At 51.7% G+C, this 16682-nt stretch overlaps 1 protein-coding gene across 1 annotated transcript in view; it reads right to left on the reverse strand.

The window, feature by feature from the left end:
- The window catches only part of ADD1 (adducin 1), an 81818-nt gene that overhangs the window by 3636 nt on the left and 61500 nt on the right, over positions 1-16682 (reverse strand). Inside the window, exons 8-14 of the mRNA XM_023737978.1 lie at positions 16490-16588; positions 15594-15773; positions 11785-12036; positions 8886-8987; positions 8133-8222; positions 7343-7435; positions 1374-1530 (exon numbers count right to left, since the gene is read on the reverse strand). Coding sequence (XP_023593746.1) covers positions 1374-1530; positions 7343-7435; positions 8133-8222; positions 8886-8987; positions 11785-12036; positions 15594-15773; positions 16490-16588 — 973 coding nt within the window. The remainder of the gene's footprint in view (positions 1-1373; positions 1531-7342; positions 7436-8132; positions 8223-8885; positions 8988-11784; positions 12037-15593; positions 15774-16489; positions 16589-16682) is intronic.

Here is a 16682-nt window from a genome sequence, read left to right on the forward strand (position 1 = left end):
GTGTGTTACGTCAGCGGTGTGTGTTACGTCAGCGGTGTTACGTCAGCGGTGTGTGTTACGTCAGCGGTGTGTTACGTCAGCGGTGTGTAACGTCAGCGGTGTGTTACGTCAGCAGTGTGTGTTACGTCAGCGGTGTGTTACGTCAGCAGTGTTAGGTCAGCAGTGTGTGCTACGTCAGCGGTGTTACGTCAGCAGTGTGTGTTATGTCAGCGGTGTTACGTCAGCAGTGTTAAATGTCAGCAGTGTAAGTGTGTTACGTCAGCAGTGTGTGTTACGTCAGCAGTGTGTTACGTCAGTGGTGTGTGTTACGTCGGCAGTGTGTGTGTTAAATGTCAGCAGTGTAAGCATGTTACATCAGCCACCTTGGTTCTAATTTCCTATGCAGAACATTTCTACCGATCATTTATACCTGGCAGTATGATACATATTATCATTTTCTAAAGTAAAACACGCTTATAAGGACTCAGGGGACACAGCCCAGGCTCTAAGGCTGGCCATCAGTGACAGGGAGGGGTCTCCAGAGGGTACCCACACTGGCACACACCATTGGCATCTCCGTGACCACAGAGTGCAGTTATATGGGTCCCCGTTCACTCCCCTACCCTATCACCATGCCCTAACACGTTCTTACATGTTGTTTGACTAAAAAACACCAAAAACAAACCCTTGTTGCCCAGAGACTGGAAGAATTCAAAGGGCGGAAAGACGCACATGCGCACACGCGTATGCGCACAGGCGCTGGATGCGGCCACATCACCAGCCACCAGGCACACACGGCAGTCAGTTCCTACTGTAGAGTTAACTACGACACCGTGAGACCGAGCTCTCGGCAGGAACACGTGGCGGGAAGAGAAAGCTCCATTCCCGGAGACAACAGCTTACTTGGAATCGAGGGCAGTGAGGTTTAATAAAGCACATCTAATGGAAAGTGGCAGGTAGGCACAGTGTGCTGACATACTGCAAACTAGGTGAGTGTTTTGTACAATCAAGTTTCAACAGAAGTGACAATGCAAATCAGAGGCTGCTTCAGGAGCAGTCACCAAACTCTCCATCCACCAGGAGGCTGGCTAGTCCCAGCGCTGACTGGCCCAGAAGGAAGGGCAGAGACGGTGCGCTTTCGGGGGCATGATGAGAAAGAGATGGTTTGTATGGTTTGTATGTGGCAGCAGCTCTGATGCTTCAGGGGTCATCTTTTTAATGCTCTCTAGAGAGGTCTGTTAAACACATACATCCGTGGCCCCTTTGGACCAGGGACACCTGCAAGTGTACTTGATCTGGCGGTTCCTCAGAGGTAGCTCGAATGTCCTGTTCTCAACAAGGCTGACTTGTGCACCTGACTGCCCACCCCACTGCCCCACCCGCGGCACACTCACCTTCCGAGCCCCTGTGCTTCCGCTCCACCTCGCGACGGTACTCCTCCAGCTCGCGGTCAGTGAGCGTGTTGAAGGGGTTGGGGCCTGTGGTGCTCACAATCACGTGGGGTTGGTACTCCTTCTCAATGATGGCCTTGGAGGCGGTTACCAGCTCCCCCTGGGGACAAAAGGGCATGCGGGGTCTGCACGGAGCCCAGCCCCCCAGAGCTCCACCCCCTATGTGGGCAAGGCTGGGCAGCGGGCAGGGAGGCTACGTTCCCTGGCTCAGGCACACAGAAACGTGAAAACAGACGCTACAAACGTTACCGGGCGGAAAACTGCTACACAAGCCGCTCCGGCTGCAGAAGCCAAGGCACCGACATGGGGCGCGGAGGACCCCCAGCAGGGATGGGGCTCACTGGGGCCACTCCTGACAGCCAGGTGGGACGACAGAGTCCTTCCTGTCGTGTCTCACAAAGCCCACCACCTCCTGCACGACGCCATGCGTGCCATGACCTCAACCCTGGGCAGGTGTGCTGGGGGTCTGCTCGCCTTCTGGGAGCTCAGACAAGTTCTGTTCTTTGGATTAGGCATCTAGAACGTTCCTATCCACCTCCTGAAACTTAGCCCAAAGTATTTACAGATGACAAAATGTCCCCAAACACTAGTGTTCATCTGAAATTTGGAAAACTGAAAATGTGTATAAAAGAGAAAAGCAAGCAAGCAAGCAAGCACAAGAGCTGGTACTCAGACAGCCTTGAAGGGGGCAGGCGGGCGGCCCTGCAGGCGTGCAGCCCACCCCTCGCTCTCCTGCCCAGCAGGCAGCTTGGTCGGGGCTCCTGTGACTACAGCACATGCGCATGCACGTCACCCAGCAAGAGCCGCCACGAACAAGTCAGCCCAGCAAAGGCCACACAGCCGGTGATGCCAGGTCTGCCCCTTTGGTGACAGGTGACACCAAGGCAGGACTTCCTGAGGGAAGTGACCACCCAACGGGTCCTGGGGAGCCCCAGGTCACTGGGCAGCTGCTCTGCAAGCCGGGCCGGGGGGCTGGACACACAGGCAGATGAAAAGGGCTGCTGAAGAGACGGCTCCGCTCGGAGAGGCTCGGGGACTAATCCAGACGGTCAGGGGAGCCCTCTTCCTGACTGCAAGCAGCGCTGCCTCCCTGAGGAGGACGCTGAATCCTGCCCACCGCGCATCAGCCCTCCCACCACAGGCCCGTCTGAGTCTCTGCAGGTGAGCGTGCCGGGCTGGGCAGGTGCCGAGATGCCTTTGAGCAACGGCATTCTAGAAACCCCAGGCACTCCAGCGAGCTGCATCTGAGTCTCCGTGTCGCTGCCGATAAAACGAGAAGGTGCTACGAGGTTTGAGAGAATCGTTGAAGTTCATCTAAACCAAATTTCAAAGCCAGTAAAAGAATAAAACGTCCAAGAAGTGACTGTGACAGGTGTCAAAGCCCTTGTCTCAGCTCTGATGAGTTCTGTGCAGGCTCAGGGAGAGCTCTGTCCGCACCAGCTCAGAGCGGACACAGGGTGGAGTGGGCCTGCTCTCTGCAGGGAAGGAAGTGCCCCCGGGGGGAGACCCGGGTGAGGACTGGAGCTGGGGAACAGCTGCTCCCTCAGAGCCATGGAGGCTCTCATGCCGTGCTCACTGCCTGGTCACTCACGAAGCTCTGAACTAAACAGACGTCCGTGAGCGTTTCTGCGCTCGGCTGAGGCAGCGCGGGTGAGATGAAGGCCCCCTCTGACACTGTGCCCACGTGGCTGTGACCCAGCCACCCTGAGCATCAGGCTTTTCACCTGCAGACAGAACCGACTCAAGCTAAACAGGAGTCAGTACAGTGCGAGTGTCTGCCATCCTGGGCCACGCACACACTAGGTGCTCAACAGAAGTCAGCTGAGCGCTCGGAGGCGGGCCCGCGGCCACACGCAGAGGGCCGTGCACATGGTTGCACACAGTCAAGGACACCCTCGCGATAAACAGGAAGGGAGAGTCCTTTCCTGAGTGGGACAACTTTCAGCACACACCCTCACAGCCTGGTCTCTGGCGACTCTGTCCCTGTGCAGTCAAGCCCAGAAGAAAGCCACATGGCTCTAGGCGACCTGTTGGGACGTGGAAAAACTGAACTCCAGAGGGCCTTAGACGGGGCAGCTTATCACTCTTTCTGAAATGGGGTATCTGGTATGGCTGTGGCTTGTTCCCACTGTTAAGAATGGTACTTTCCAACAGCACGTGCTCTGCATCATGTGCACGGGGAGCACCAGGGAGGGAGCGAGGCCACGAGGTCCTTCAGAAAAGCCCCAGCTCCTGGGCCCCCAGCATGCCGCTCCTCAGCACCTCCTGCTGGAAGCAAGCTCACTTGCACTTGTCCTACTGGGAAGAGTAAGTTCTTACGGCATTTAACATCATCCTCCCCTCCACCGGCCAAGGAGAAATCCAACTTGCCAACGAGAAATGCCGTTTTCCAGGGAGCGAGAGGATGAATGTCCCAGGGCCCACACGGAAGGAGGTGGAAAAACAGCCCGAGGACAGGCCAACGCTCATCCTCAACACAGAAACGAAACCTGCTTAGTCAGGGCAGGAAAGGCCACGGGAACGAAGGAAGCTGGAACAAGACCACGCGTGTGGCTGTGGGCCACGTGGGGCTGCGTCTCTTTACACGCGTCAGCTCTCTCAGTTCCCAGTGCTGATGATACCTGGACCCGTCGCTCACACAGAGGTGCTCAGACTTGGGACTGCATCAGGGTCACCAGAATTCCTGAAAAAATGATATGTTTGGACGCACTCCCAAGGCCAGGGCAGGGGCCTGTGTCTGTCCTTTGTGAAGCAGCCCAGCACCCATGATGCACCCCAGTCTGAGCACCGCTGGTGCAGAGCAGACCCGACACTGCACATGGATGATGGTCCATCACACAGGCACCTTCAATATGCCTCGCCAGGCTGCTTCCAGATGGCCCTGACACAGCGCAGATCAAAACCACCCCATGCAACTAACGCCAAAGGAACCATACAGCCCTGTCCAGCCCCACAGACGGGCCCTGCGCGGGGAGCCACGTGGCTCTCGGACCCAAATACGCCTTCACAGTCTGAGGTAAAGACTGTTCACTAACAAGAGAGCAATGGCTTACAGCCAAGACAAGACAACCGAGCAGACAGGGAGGGAGTGTGCTTGCCCCTTGCTCTGAGAGGCTCCTCCAGGAACAGCAGCACGGGGTAACTTCTAAGGACGGGGAAACGAGCTGTGGAGGATTAATGGCTCAGCATGTGAACAATGTCACGAGAGGGGGATGCAGGCAGGAGAGGCTCCAGCACAGACTGCCTCCCCCAGCCAGCCAGTGGGCACCTCACTAACACGAGACTTGCACCTCACGGGAGGTATGCGAAGCCACAGAGAGCGCTGAACACTTCCTCTGAGCGGACGGACAGGAAACATCACAACCAAGACTCTAACTCAGGCCGCCAGCTGCTTCCTGCCCTCGGCACCATGTTCTGCAGACAGGCCAGCACGCCCCATGCCATCACCGGGGCAGGGCAGGTAAAAAGAGGGTTAACTCAAATCCTCAGGGAAGGTTCCCTTCCTTCTGGGTAAATGACGGCAGACAGACCTGCCCGCTGTCCACATGAGGTGCGCACGTGCATGGAGAAGTGGTAACTAGGGGCTTCAAAGGACTCATTCTCCCCAATTTCTGCAACATTAAAGAAAATTATCAGGAGTTTCTTTTTTGAGGGGTAGGGTTGATATGTCTCTTAAGTCCTTTATTTCCAAATTTTATTTCTTTTGTTGTTGAGAATATACACAACAAAACATACATCCATTCAACAGATTGTACATGTACAATTCAGCGACACTGATTACATTCTTCAAGTTTTGCGACCATTCTCACCCTCCTTTTCTGAGTTGTTCCTCCCCCATTAACATAAACTCACTGCCCCCTAAGGTTCCTATCTTTCGAGTTGCTGTTGTCAATTTGATCCCATGTAGATAGATCTTTAAAAAGCACAATGCTCAAGGCAGACATTCTTTACTAGTTAAGCTGAACTACTGTTTGGTTTGAAGCAGACTTCAGGGGTATTTTTGGTTTAAGGTTTAAAGATTATCTCAGGGCAATAGTTTCGGGGATTCATCCAGCTGCAGTGGCTCCACAAAATCTGGAGTCCATTTCGGTCTTTTTTTAAAATTGTGGGAAGTAGGCCGATAACAGAACATCTGCCATGTCCTCCACCTTCAGATACAGGCACAGCAGCAGGCATTGGAAACACTTTGGTCCAGTTCAGCCCCCTGCTGAGAATTCGCTTTTCTACCCCAAATACACTGAATCAGAATCTACATTTTAATAAGACACCCAGGTAATTCTTACAAGATCTTGTTAAAATGTAGACTCCGATTTCAGTATATCTGGGGTGGAAATGCAAATTCTCCACAGGGGGCTGAACCAGAATGAACCAACTTGAAGCTCTGATGCACAGTTAAATGGCATTAATTACCTTCATCATGTTGTTCAAACATGATCATTCAGGGTTTCTTCGACAGGTAAAAATCAATACTTTTTTTTTTTAAGAATTATGCTCTTTTAAGAACTAGCTATATGGGATCAAATTGGCAACTTGAAAGATTAGATAGGAACCTTAGGGGGCAGTGAATTTATGTTTAATGAGGGAGGAACAGCTCAGAAAAGGAGGGTGATGTCTTAGTTATCTAGTGCTACTATAAGAGAAATACCACCAGTGGATGGCTTTAACAAAGAGAAACTCCTTCTCTCACAGTCTAGGAAGCTAGAAGTCTGAATTCAGGGCGCCAGCTCCCGGAGAAGGCTTTCTCTCTCTGTTGGCTCTGGGGGAAGGGTCTTGTCATCAGTCTTTCCCTGGACTAGGAGCTTGGCAGAGGGACCGCGGGTCCAAACGACACACACTTGTCCTGGCACTGCTTTCCTGCTGGTATGAGGTTCCCCTCTCTGCTCGCTTCTCTCTTTTATATCTCAAAGCGACTGACTTAAGACACACCTGATCCTGTACATTGAGTCCTGGCTCATTAACATACCTGCCTCTAATCCTTCCTCATTAACACCTCAGCTGACAAAATGGTGGACAATCACACAATACATGCCCTAGCCAAGCTGACACACATTTCTGGCGTACACAATTCAATCCATTACAGGTGAGCGTGGTTGCACAACTTGGAGAATGTAACCACTGTCACTAAATTGTACATGTAGAATCTGCTGAACTGGTGTATGTTTTCCTGTGTATATTCTCAACCAGAAGAACAAAAAACTAAAATTTAGGAAGAAAAATAACTAAATGCATTATCAAGAAGGGCTGACAAAGACTGACTTGTTTTATTTCCGTTCTTCTGAAACGACCTCTTTCAAATTAGATGGCCCCCAGTATTGTGTCCATTACGTTTACGGGTCAGCAGCAGAGCAAGCGGGGGTGAACGGCCGTGGGGGAGCGGCTAGTGGGTGGCCGAGACCGGCCCCTCTGACACCGGCAAACTGCTGGGAACTCAAAAACATGCGCTGCCCAAGGCCGCATGCAGGGCTTCAGAAACGCTCCCCACATTTAAAGTTGGAGATTTCTCACCAACAACTTAAAACCAAAAAAAAAAAAAAAAACCAACCAACCCCAAGCCCACTGCCATCGAGTCAATTCCAACTCACAGTGACCCCAAAGGACAGAGTAGAACTGCCCAATAGGGTTTCCAAGGAGCACCTGGTGGATTCCAAATGCCGACCTTTTGGTTAGCAGCCATAGCTCTTAGCCACTGAGCCACCAGGGTTTCCAGCAACAACTTAGGATAACCTCATGTCTTAAAGAAGAGAGGAGGCAGAACAGAACCTTCTGTACAATCTCACCAACAATCATTTAGAGAGCCATTTAGAGCTACTTCGGTAACTAAAAAAACGCCCAGAAAGGGGAGCAGGTGCGGGCAGGGAAGGGTGCAGCGGCATTGCACACTGGTAGGTAGTGAGGGATGGGGTAGTGAGTACCTTTCTAAAACAGAGAGACTTAGCAGGGCTAAAGGTCTGCACTGTAAGCTCGAGCCCTTCGATAGTTTCCGTACAGTCAGAGAGGGGTGCGTCCTGCAACAGTAAACTGAGTCGTGAGAGCAAACTAGGCCCATCTGTGAGACACCAATCCAGAGCTCACAATGGTAGCAGCTGAGAGCATGCAGGAGCCACACCCACAGGGACAGCGATGCAGCGTGCACTTAACACCAACCAGCACCTGCAGCCAGCCAGTCAGTGTCAACAATGTGACCAAGACTCCTGTGGAGTCAGGCTGTGAAGCATGAGGCCGCACACTCATCTTTACGATACCTACTTACACAGCTCTCCTGTGCACCGTTATCAGCGTTTACACAGACGCATGTAAACGCGGCTCTCGTTTACGGTACCCCTCCGGAGACCCTCCTCCCAAGCAGCACCTGGTTACAGACAGGCAATCTGCAGAAGAACCAGAGCTACCAGCCCACCCTCCTCCAGCGCTGACACAGGACACGGCTCCCACACGGGGACTCCAGGCCCAGCGCGGGCCGCCGCACGCCGCATGCATTACAGGAGCAGAGGCTGGAGGGCCGCCAGGCCCTTGGCATGCTTGTGCTGGTCGAGGCCTGAGAGAGGAGTGGCTGTGTCATTCTCACCACAGAGGCTGCGCACACAGGTAACTTGTGGCCTAGCACACTTACCTCCGTCACAATCGCCAAGCTCAGCACAACTCGGCGGCCGACGGTCATGAGAGCCACCACCCACTAACGTCAGAGACATTCTGAGCTCTCACCTGGACGAGGCTCCTGTCCATCACTACACCAGACAAAACCTGGGACTGAGGGCCGGCCGTCTTAATGTCCTGCAGGTTCTGCTCTCGGATCTGAGGACGGGAAGGAGAAACATCAACAGTAAAGAGAAGCCCGGCTGGGGCTCCGACTCGCACCGCCTGTAGCACTTCAGCCCCCGAGGTGCGTGCAGGCCTGCACGTCCATGCTGCTCCTGCCTCCTGGTGCAGTGAGCACGGTGCCTGCCAGCTGGGCTGCTGGGCTAGGGCTATTGTGACCTTCCTCCCCTTCCAGACAGCGCTGCACGGCCCAGCTCTTTAGCTGTCACTCACTCACTCAGGGAAGTATTTCCCACGTGTCCGTGTTACGGAGGCATGGGGCACTGATGTGGAGCGTCGGCAGAGTACTCTCACACTCTCAAGCACCCAGTGCTGCCCCCGACTCTTTGAATAAGTCCTGGAATGGTGCAGCAGCCATCTGCCCTCGCTAGGAGCAGGCTTTACGGCTCTGATTCTAGCCTGCTCCGGGAACAACTGTGAGTTCGAGAACCAGCGGGGCCCCGAGTGACCACTGCTCCCACTCCCACTGGTCACTGAGCAGCAGAAGCGGCGTACAGGGCAGTGTCGGCCACAAGAGTGGTGACAGAGAGTCCTCTGCACGAGAAGCACGTTCTCTGTGCCACCAATTCGAGCCCCGTCCCACCCTCCAGCCTCCCCCCCGCACGAAAGCCTCCACCGAGCGGGGATGGCGGTACGCACCTTGTTCCTCATCTCCTGGACCTCTTTTGGGTTAGTGTTCAATGGAACGAACAGGTTAGGGACGGCAGAGGTGGAGACTCTATGTCCATCCTCTCTAGTCCACTGTAACATCAAGAACAGGTGACAAGTCAGGACTGTGACAACGAGAGAGGACAGCACAGCACCCAACCACCCCATGTTCGTCACATCTCGTCATGCACTGAACGTCCCAGAGCGAGAACTGAACCAATGATCGCACCCCCGGGGTCGCTGCAGCAGAGTCGAGGGGGGCGGGAAGCACCCCACAGAGATCAGTTAACAGTAGAAGTCAGAGCAGTGACTCCCCAGAAAGTGCCATTTAAAATGCCTAGCCGAAATCCACGGCACGCACAGGCTGGCCACAGAGCGTGGCCGTGACCTCCCGGGGAAGCCGGTGGGAGGCCCTTCAGAGAGACCATTGGTTCACTGCTCTGAGAGGTAGCCAACGCCAAAGCAAACTGAAAGCGTGAGATGACAGAGTCATGAAAAGCAGAGTGACGTGACTACCCAGGTGCAGTGGAAGGCTCTGCACTGTGAGGCAGAGTGGGCATCACCAAAGCTGAGCAGTGAAAGAAACCACAGCATCAGAATGCACTGTCTGCGTAACTCTTTCAACCCGAGAAATCTACTGCATGGACGCTTATACAGCAGCTACCTGGTAGAAGAGTTTGGTGATGTCAAATATTTTATATAATGTGATCATTTTAAGTGTTACAAAAATATCCCAAACAAACTCGAAGCGCTTCATGAGTCCTCAGTTGGAGGGCGTTTTAGGCATCAGTGCGTATCGTCAGCACACAGGCACCCAGCAGGCCACTCGCACATCTTTTTTTGGATCTCCAATCAAATACGTGCTTTTTAATCAAATTTTAATTTTTAGGCATGAATAGGCACTGAACGTTAAAACAAGCCCATCTTGGAGAGCAGATGTTATGCCTTTCAGGATATTTTCACGAGGCAGTAAGATAGCCATAAACCGTAAGACTTTGAAGAAAGCAACAAAATTGTAAAATGCTTAGCCACTGTAAAGGAAAATATGGAATGGACATGGAGCTGTGGAATACTCACTGACGATTATCTTCTCAGATAAAAATAACTCCAGCTTTTTATTAAAAATAATTTTTAGTCAAAACATTAAAACAACAACCTCAGAAGCTTGAACACATTTGAAAAGTTAAGAACAACTGTTACGAGTTAAGATACCAACCTGGGAACACGGCACAGAGTTTCTATTACTCCAGAACAATAAGAAGCAAATTCACACGCTGAACAAGGTCTCCCCTTCATCGCATACATTGACTAAAATGTCTATTACGATTTAGTTTCTTTTCAAGCTAGCAGTAAACTGAGCTCAAAGCTGCTGCTGCATATACCCTTAGGAAAAATTCATCACAGCAATTCAGCATCACATATTTACATCATCAGTGGAGAGTTTGTTTTTAAGACTTGCTTCCTTTAATGCATAAAATAAGTAAAAACCAAAATGAACCAAAAAAAGTAAAGGAGAGAGGGACGGAAGGAGGGAGGGAGGGGGAAAGGAGGGAGGGAGTGAGGCAGGGAGGGAGGGAGGGAGGGAGGAAGGAGACAGGGAGGGAGGGAAGGGGAACAGGCGGGAGGAGGGACAGAGGGAGGGCAGGCGGGAGGAGGGAGGACACCCTCCCACACGCTGAGCCCGTCAAGTTCACACAGGGCTGCTTGGCCCACGTGACACACTTGCTCAGGAGCACAGAGGCTCTCCCACCAGCAAGTGTGCATCAGGAAAACACCAGGACTGCCTAGGAAGACGGGCTTAAATTTTTTTTTAACTAGATCTATAATGTTAAAGAGCTGTTACTAGGGACAGAAAGTCCAGTTTTCTTCTATGGTGCCTACTGTCTTAGGAACATCTAGCCTAACGAACGCCAGCTGAAGCCTGCTCCAGCCTCAGCCCCTCACACAGACTCCGCCCCGGGCTAACGGGGACAGGCCCCCCCCACACTGTAATGCAGGAGCCGGGCGGCCCATCAAAGCCTAGGTTTTGGTTCATGAAGCCCAATCTCAGGAGGAATCGGCTCCGACAGTGTCTGAGCACTGTACACCAGAGCGCCTCTCGGGCCGACGGGAACTGAGCAGCGTTGAGGTTGGCACAAAGCACCTTGCGGCACCTGTCGCTGGCACCTGCTGATGGCCTGTGCTGCACTTGGGTCATGCCGCACCCAGCAGGGGCCGAGAGCCCCCCACTCATGGCCGTCTACTCACATGCACAGTCCATGCAGAGGGCAGCTGGCTGTGACGTTCGGAGGCTTTGGGAGAGGAGGAGGTGACAAAGCTCACGAGCGGACAGGGTCTGTGGACAGCAAGCCGGTGAGCCACCGGGGAAACTGCTTAAGAACACACAGAAGCTTTGAAGGACTCCAGGCACTGGATGGAATCACTGGAGTTGACAACATACAAGTATTAGGCTCGTGATGGTGAAGCTACCTTTTCGCGCAGGAGGCATTAAGAGCCCTGGAATACAATGTGAATTAAATGAGGGCCTACTCTGAGGTTAATGTAGGTAAGTTATTTAGTCTGTTTGCACCGTGTGGAGTCAGGTTATGCTGGAATGACTAGTGAGGTCCATCACATCTTAAGCAGTTTCAAGCAGAAAGTATTACTCAGGTCTTGGCAAACGGCTAAGGTGGACTTGGGTTCAGACTAAGGGAGGTCAGTGATCTGTGTTAGAGTGGGGGGCTCCCAAAGCCTCTGAAGTCCCAGCTGCCCCACTTGCTCTACGTCATCTAACTATGAACAGTAAGGAGGCACAGACCAAGCAGTTGGTAATACAGCTTGGCACGCAGACACCGGACGAGAGAGACTGCAGCAAGGGTTTCACGTGATCGTGTGTAATGCTCGTCCACACCTTAGTCTTCGACTTGGGACTGCTTCCATTCTGCCCTTCCTCAGAAGCATCATCGCCCCGGCCAGAGTTCAGCCATCTTGTCTTCTCTCGTTGCTGCTTCTGAAAACTGTGTCTGAGGGGGGAGCAGGTGCCCGAATCACCGTCACTAGCAAAGGAGTAACCCGGGACACTAGCAGGAACCTCCACATCGCTGTACTTTTTAGATTTCTCTCTCAGAGCAGGGTATCGGTAAGGGTAGCCAGTTCTGTAACCCTAAGGGCCAAAGAGAGTGAAAGACAGTCAATATTCCCTATCTTGCCCCAGGCTGCGCTGTGCAGACTGTGTGGGAACACCGCCTCATTTCTTAAGCGGGTGCCCAACAGAAACGCATACGTGTTCACCAAAAGACAGGAAGCAGAGTACTCACAGCAGCACAATTCCTAACAGCCCCAAATTAGAACCAACTCAAAAGTCCCTCGACAGCAGAGTGGATAAACTGTGGTGTATTCCTATAATGGAACACGACACAGCAATGAAAACAAATGACTACTAAATGCCACGTGGATGACAGAGATAGGATGCTGGGTGAAAAACCCAAATGCAAAAGAATACATACTATATAATTCTGTTTATAAAAAGCACAAGAAGAGACAAAATCAATCTTTGTGGCTGGAAGGCAGGAGAGTGGTTACTCTTGGGAAGGGGTAAGTGACAGAGACAGGGTGGGTGGGGCTTCTGAGGTGCTGTGTGGTTCTGTTTTCTGACCTGGGTGCTGGTTACCCAGTGTGTTCAGTTTTTAAATGCCACAAACTGAATGCTTACGATACGTGCACTTCCATGTCCATATCTGATATTTCAATGAGAAGTGAAAACTGAAGAAAATAGGGCTTACCTGCTGCTGGCTACAGTACAGGTTATACTAACTAACCTAACAGTACTTAATATGTTTTTCTTTTTAATCACAGCCTTAAAAACTGTGATAACCTTTAGGTAGGACCAAGCAAGCACACCTGACATATTAGTTCCCAGAAAAATTACTTGACACTTGAACATGATAATGTTTTAAGTGCAACCTTCAATTCTGCCTCGTGACTGTTAACTCTGCTCTAAAGCACGTGCCCCACCCAATTCACCCCTCTGTAAGAGCGCCTAGCCCCCATGTGGGACGGCCCGTCTGCTCCTTTCCCCACAGACAATCTCTTCAAGGGCAGGCAGTGTGTCTTATTCATGTCTAGCGGGTACTGAGCTATCGGTGGGTGTGTGGCTGTGGCAGACAGACTTCAGTGTCACGCTCTGGGTAATCCCTTCCCCCCAACTATGAGTGGGATCTGTGGCTGGCTCCTAACCAGTGGACCTCGGCAAAGGAGATGGGTTGTACTATAGACAAATGCAGCACCCATCTTGCAAGGGCCTCTCCTCCACCGTTGGCTTTGAAGAAGCACATGGCCATGAATTCCACAGCCAGAAGAAAATGAACTCTGCTGGCAACCTAGGGGAGCGTGAAAGTGGATCCTTTTCCAGTGAGAGCCCAGCCCTGGCCCACACCCTGACTGCAGCCTGGTGAGACTCTGAGCAGAGGGCCCGGGTAAGCTGTGCCTGGACTCCTGATCCACAGAAACGATGAATGGGTATTGTTTTAAGCCATTAAGTTTGTAGTGATTTGTTACGCAGCACAGAAGACCAATTCAGTGGGCATCCAAAAGATGTCTGCCAAATTATTTAGCTGACTCCAAATAGGCCATGTCACTCACAGCACTGAGACTTGAAAGGATTACGCTGGACTCGCCCTACAGATGAGCTGGGGCCTGCTCCCCTCTGGGCTCTGTGCCTCTGGCGGGTGATGGCCTCCTGGGAGTTACCTTCACTACCAATCACTCCTCTAATACATCAAAAAAGGGGACGACAATCCTGAATGGAGCTTTTTCTCCCTTACATTAACTACCCCCAGAGAGAGGCAATGTCTGTACTAGCCATGTCCCATTTACAAGTGTGCTTTGTTGATGAATAATAAGAAATCATGACTTTACTCAAGTTTCCTGTTGGTTACGGAGAGCCTGGGCTCCAACTAATCTCCATGACTTCAGGATAAACCCCCAGGACTTCACAAACACCATTTTATCCTGAGAGGGTGTGTGTTTTTTCTTTATTCTTCTCCTTTAAATGCTGTCAAATCAACACTAAAGTCAATACTCAGACCTTAGACCTCTTACATGGCTTGTAGTTAAAAACATGAATCCGTTCCTCCTTTGAGAAACTGGAATTGTGTCTTGATTTTTAAAAACAATTTACTGCTTCTTCTAACTGCATATATTATAATCTCTCTTCCAGTGTGGGACACTTAACTCTGCCTTCTATCCTACTCGATTATTAACAAACAGCCTACGTGGCTGATTCCAACACTGAGTTAGAAGATGACTATGATCAGTGATGAGCTGTCTAGCTTCTCATAAACCACAAGACCTTCTAGTATTAAAAATCATCATAATCTGTGCATATTAGGGACGCCTGTCGTGAACATCTCCCTTATTAATCTCCCATCAGTATACCAGAGTTACTGCCTCATCTCGATTTCTCTCTTCCCACCTCCCAAACCTACTGATAGCATATGCTATAGCAGCCTGGTGTTCTCAATTTTTCTCTCTCCTCTTCCATTCTTCACTTGAGTTTTAGATAGAAGAGCAGTGAAATGTCAAAACAGTTAACAGGAGGAGAAAAACCTGGGGCAGCCTGCCTGGGGCATCTCCTTACGTCTCAGTCCGCTGGGCCACTCTGAGCAGCACCTAGCACTCCTGCGGCAGTCCCTGGCCATCGTGGCCCCACTCTCAATCACACGGACTTCCCTGAAGTGACACTGTCCTGGTTGGCCACCTAACTCTAGCCACTTCTGCCATCTTCTCGGTCAGCTCTCTCTCCTCCCCCTGCTGTCCCTGACTGGTCCTGGCCCCGGCTTCGGGGGCTGAGCCTGGCGCCCACACCCACGTCAGCTCCTGCGGCTCACACCACATCTGCTGTGGCACATTCACATCTGCTGGGCTGACTGCAGAAGGAGCCCTGGTGGTGTGGTGGCTTACCGCTTGGCTGCTAACTGAAACGTTGGCAGTTTTAACCTACCACGCTCGGCAGGAGAAAGATGTAGCAGTCTGCTTCTATAAAGACTACAGCCTTGGGAACCCTATGGGGCAGTTCTACTCTGTCCTACAGGGTCGCTCTAAGTCCGAATCCACTTGATGGCAACAGGTTTGGTTTGGTTTGGTTTTTTTTTTGTTGGGCGGGGGGGGACTTACTATGGACTCATCTGTGTCTCCCTGACTAGGCGATGGCTTCATGTCCTTGCACTAATGAGTCCAGTGTCTCCTGTGCAGCAGACACACAGCTAATATCTGTGCAACACAACAGCCAGGCCCAAATAACCAGAGCTTACTGTTTAAAAACCCAAAAAATCAAAACACTGGACCAACCGATTCCCAAATTCCCCCCTCCGTAGCTTGCTTCTGGGATGATGGTCAGGAGCTGGTTCTGCTAGAAGTTTCCTCCGCTGCCTTAGAGGTTAGTGCTCCAGCAGGAGGCTGCAGAGCATTCTCTGTGCTCTTGTGCTAAGTCCAAACATAGACTATCTTTAGCAAACCACAGAAAACAAAAAACCCTCACCTCTACATTGTATTGCAATTTAGCTCAAAAGCTAACAAGCCCAGTGCATCGTCACTATCAGACGCTGAGAGCAGTGTCCTCCACTGGCCTTCAGACACTGTGTGTATTTCACTTGCTATAAAAAGATCCACATCTGTGCTTTCAGAAGAAGCTTTAACATCGAGTGAGGGCACCATCCTTACCAGATTATCGAGCATCCGCATGAGGGCTTCGAATTCCTGCTCCCCAATCTGCCACCTGGGAGGCGATCCGGTGCTCCCCTCCCCTGCCGGAGACTCTGGGGACCGGGACTTGGCTTTGTACTTCCCGGGGTCCAGCAGAACGAGGTTGTCTGGTCCTCCCGCGCTGGCCAGTGTACGGACCTTTTCCAAAACAAGAAACACGATGGCTAGAGCTCCTCACGGAGCCCAGAGAGCCAGGACCATGAAACAGACTAGGCTTTTACAGAAATCCAGTCACCGGAGCACAGACTACAACACGTAGGCTGGGCAGTGACGGACTAATCACGGCCATGTTCAAAGGTTTGTCTTTGGGGTGAATTCAATGATGGGCATTCATACTTGGAGGCCGACCTGGGAAAACAAAGCACTCCAGAGAACGTGTGGAGCAGAGACTGGAGACTTCCTGCCCACGGACCCACGTCGGGGGCAGTGGGAGGAGCACACACGTGGGCGTGCGTGGGCCAGGCTCACTGCCCCTCACCAGCTGTGAGCGGGGCAAGGCTCTTCCTCGTCACACCTGTTTTATCAAAAGGAGTGCTAAGCAGGCCCGATGAGACGGCGCGTGTGCTGGCACACGTAAAGCACCTGCTACAGAGCCTGGCACGCACCAGGGACGCAATACACGGCAGCGGTGTATGTACTAGAAAAAGAAAAATTAGAAACCAAAGGCCTAGTAATCTTTTGCCAACTTAAATCAGTAAAATGGCATTTGTCCTGGTCAGTTCCCAAATCCACGAGCTCATCTTTGGCAAACAGATTCCTGCAAGACTATTCCTGCAGGGCAAGTATAAAGAATCTACGTGAAGGTCAGAAACACCTAAATGAACTGCAGACTGGATGGAATGGCCACCGCTTACCTGGATCTCACATGCAACCACAAGGTTGTGAATGTAATAGAACGCCTCCTCAACAGTCTCTCCAACAGAGACGAGCCCATGATTTCGGAGAATGAGGACCTGAGGGGACAGCACGAACGTTCCATGAAGCTAGGTGAACAGGCTGACACCTGACTTTTTCCTTCCCCCCTATGCCCTAAAGGCCAGATTCGAT

Source organism: Trichechus manatus, unplaced genomic scaffold, assembly GCF_000243295.1.
Source record: "Trichechus manatus latirostris isolate Lorelei unplaced genomic scaffold, TriManLat1.0 scaffold00111, whole genome shotgun sequence".
NCBI lineage: Eukaryota > Metazoa > Chordata > Mammalia > Sirenia > Trichechidae > Trichechus > Trichechus manatus.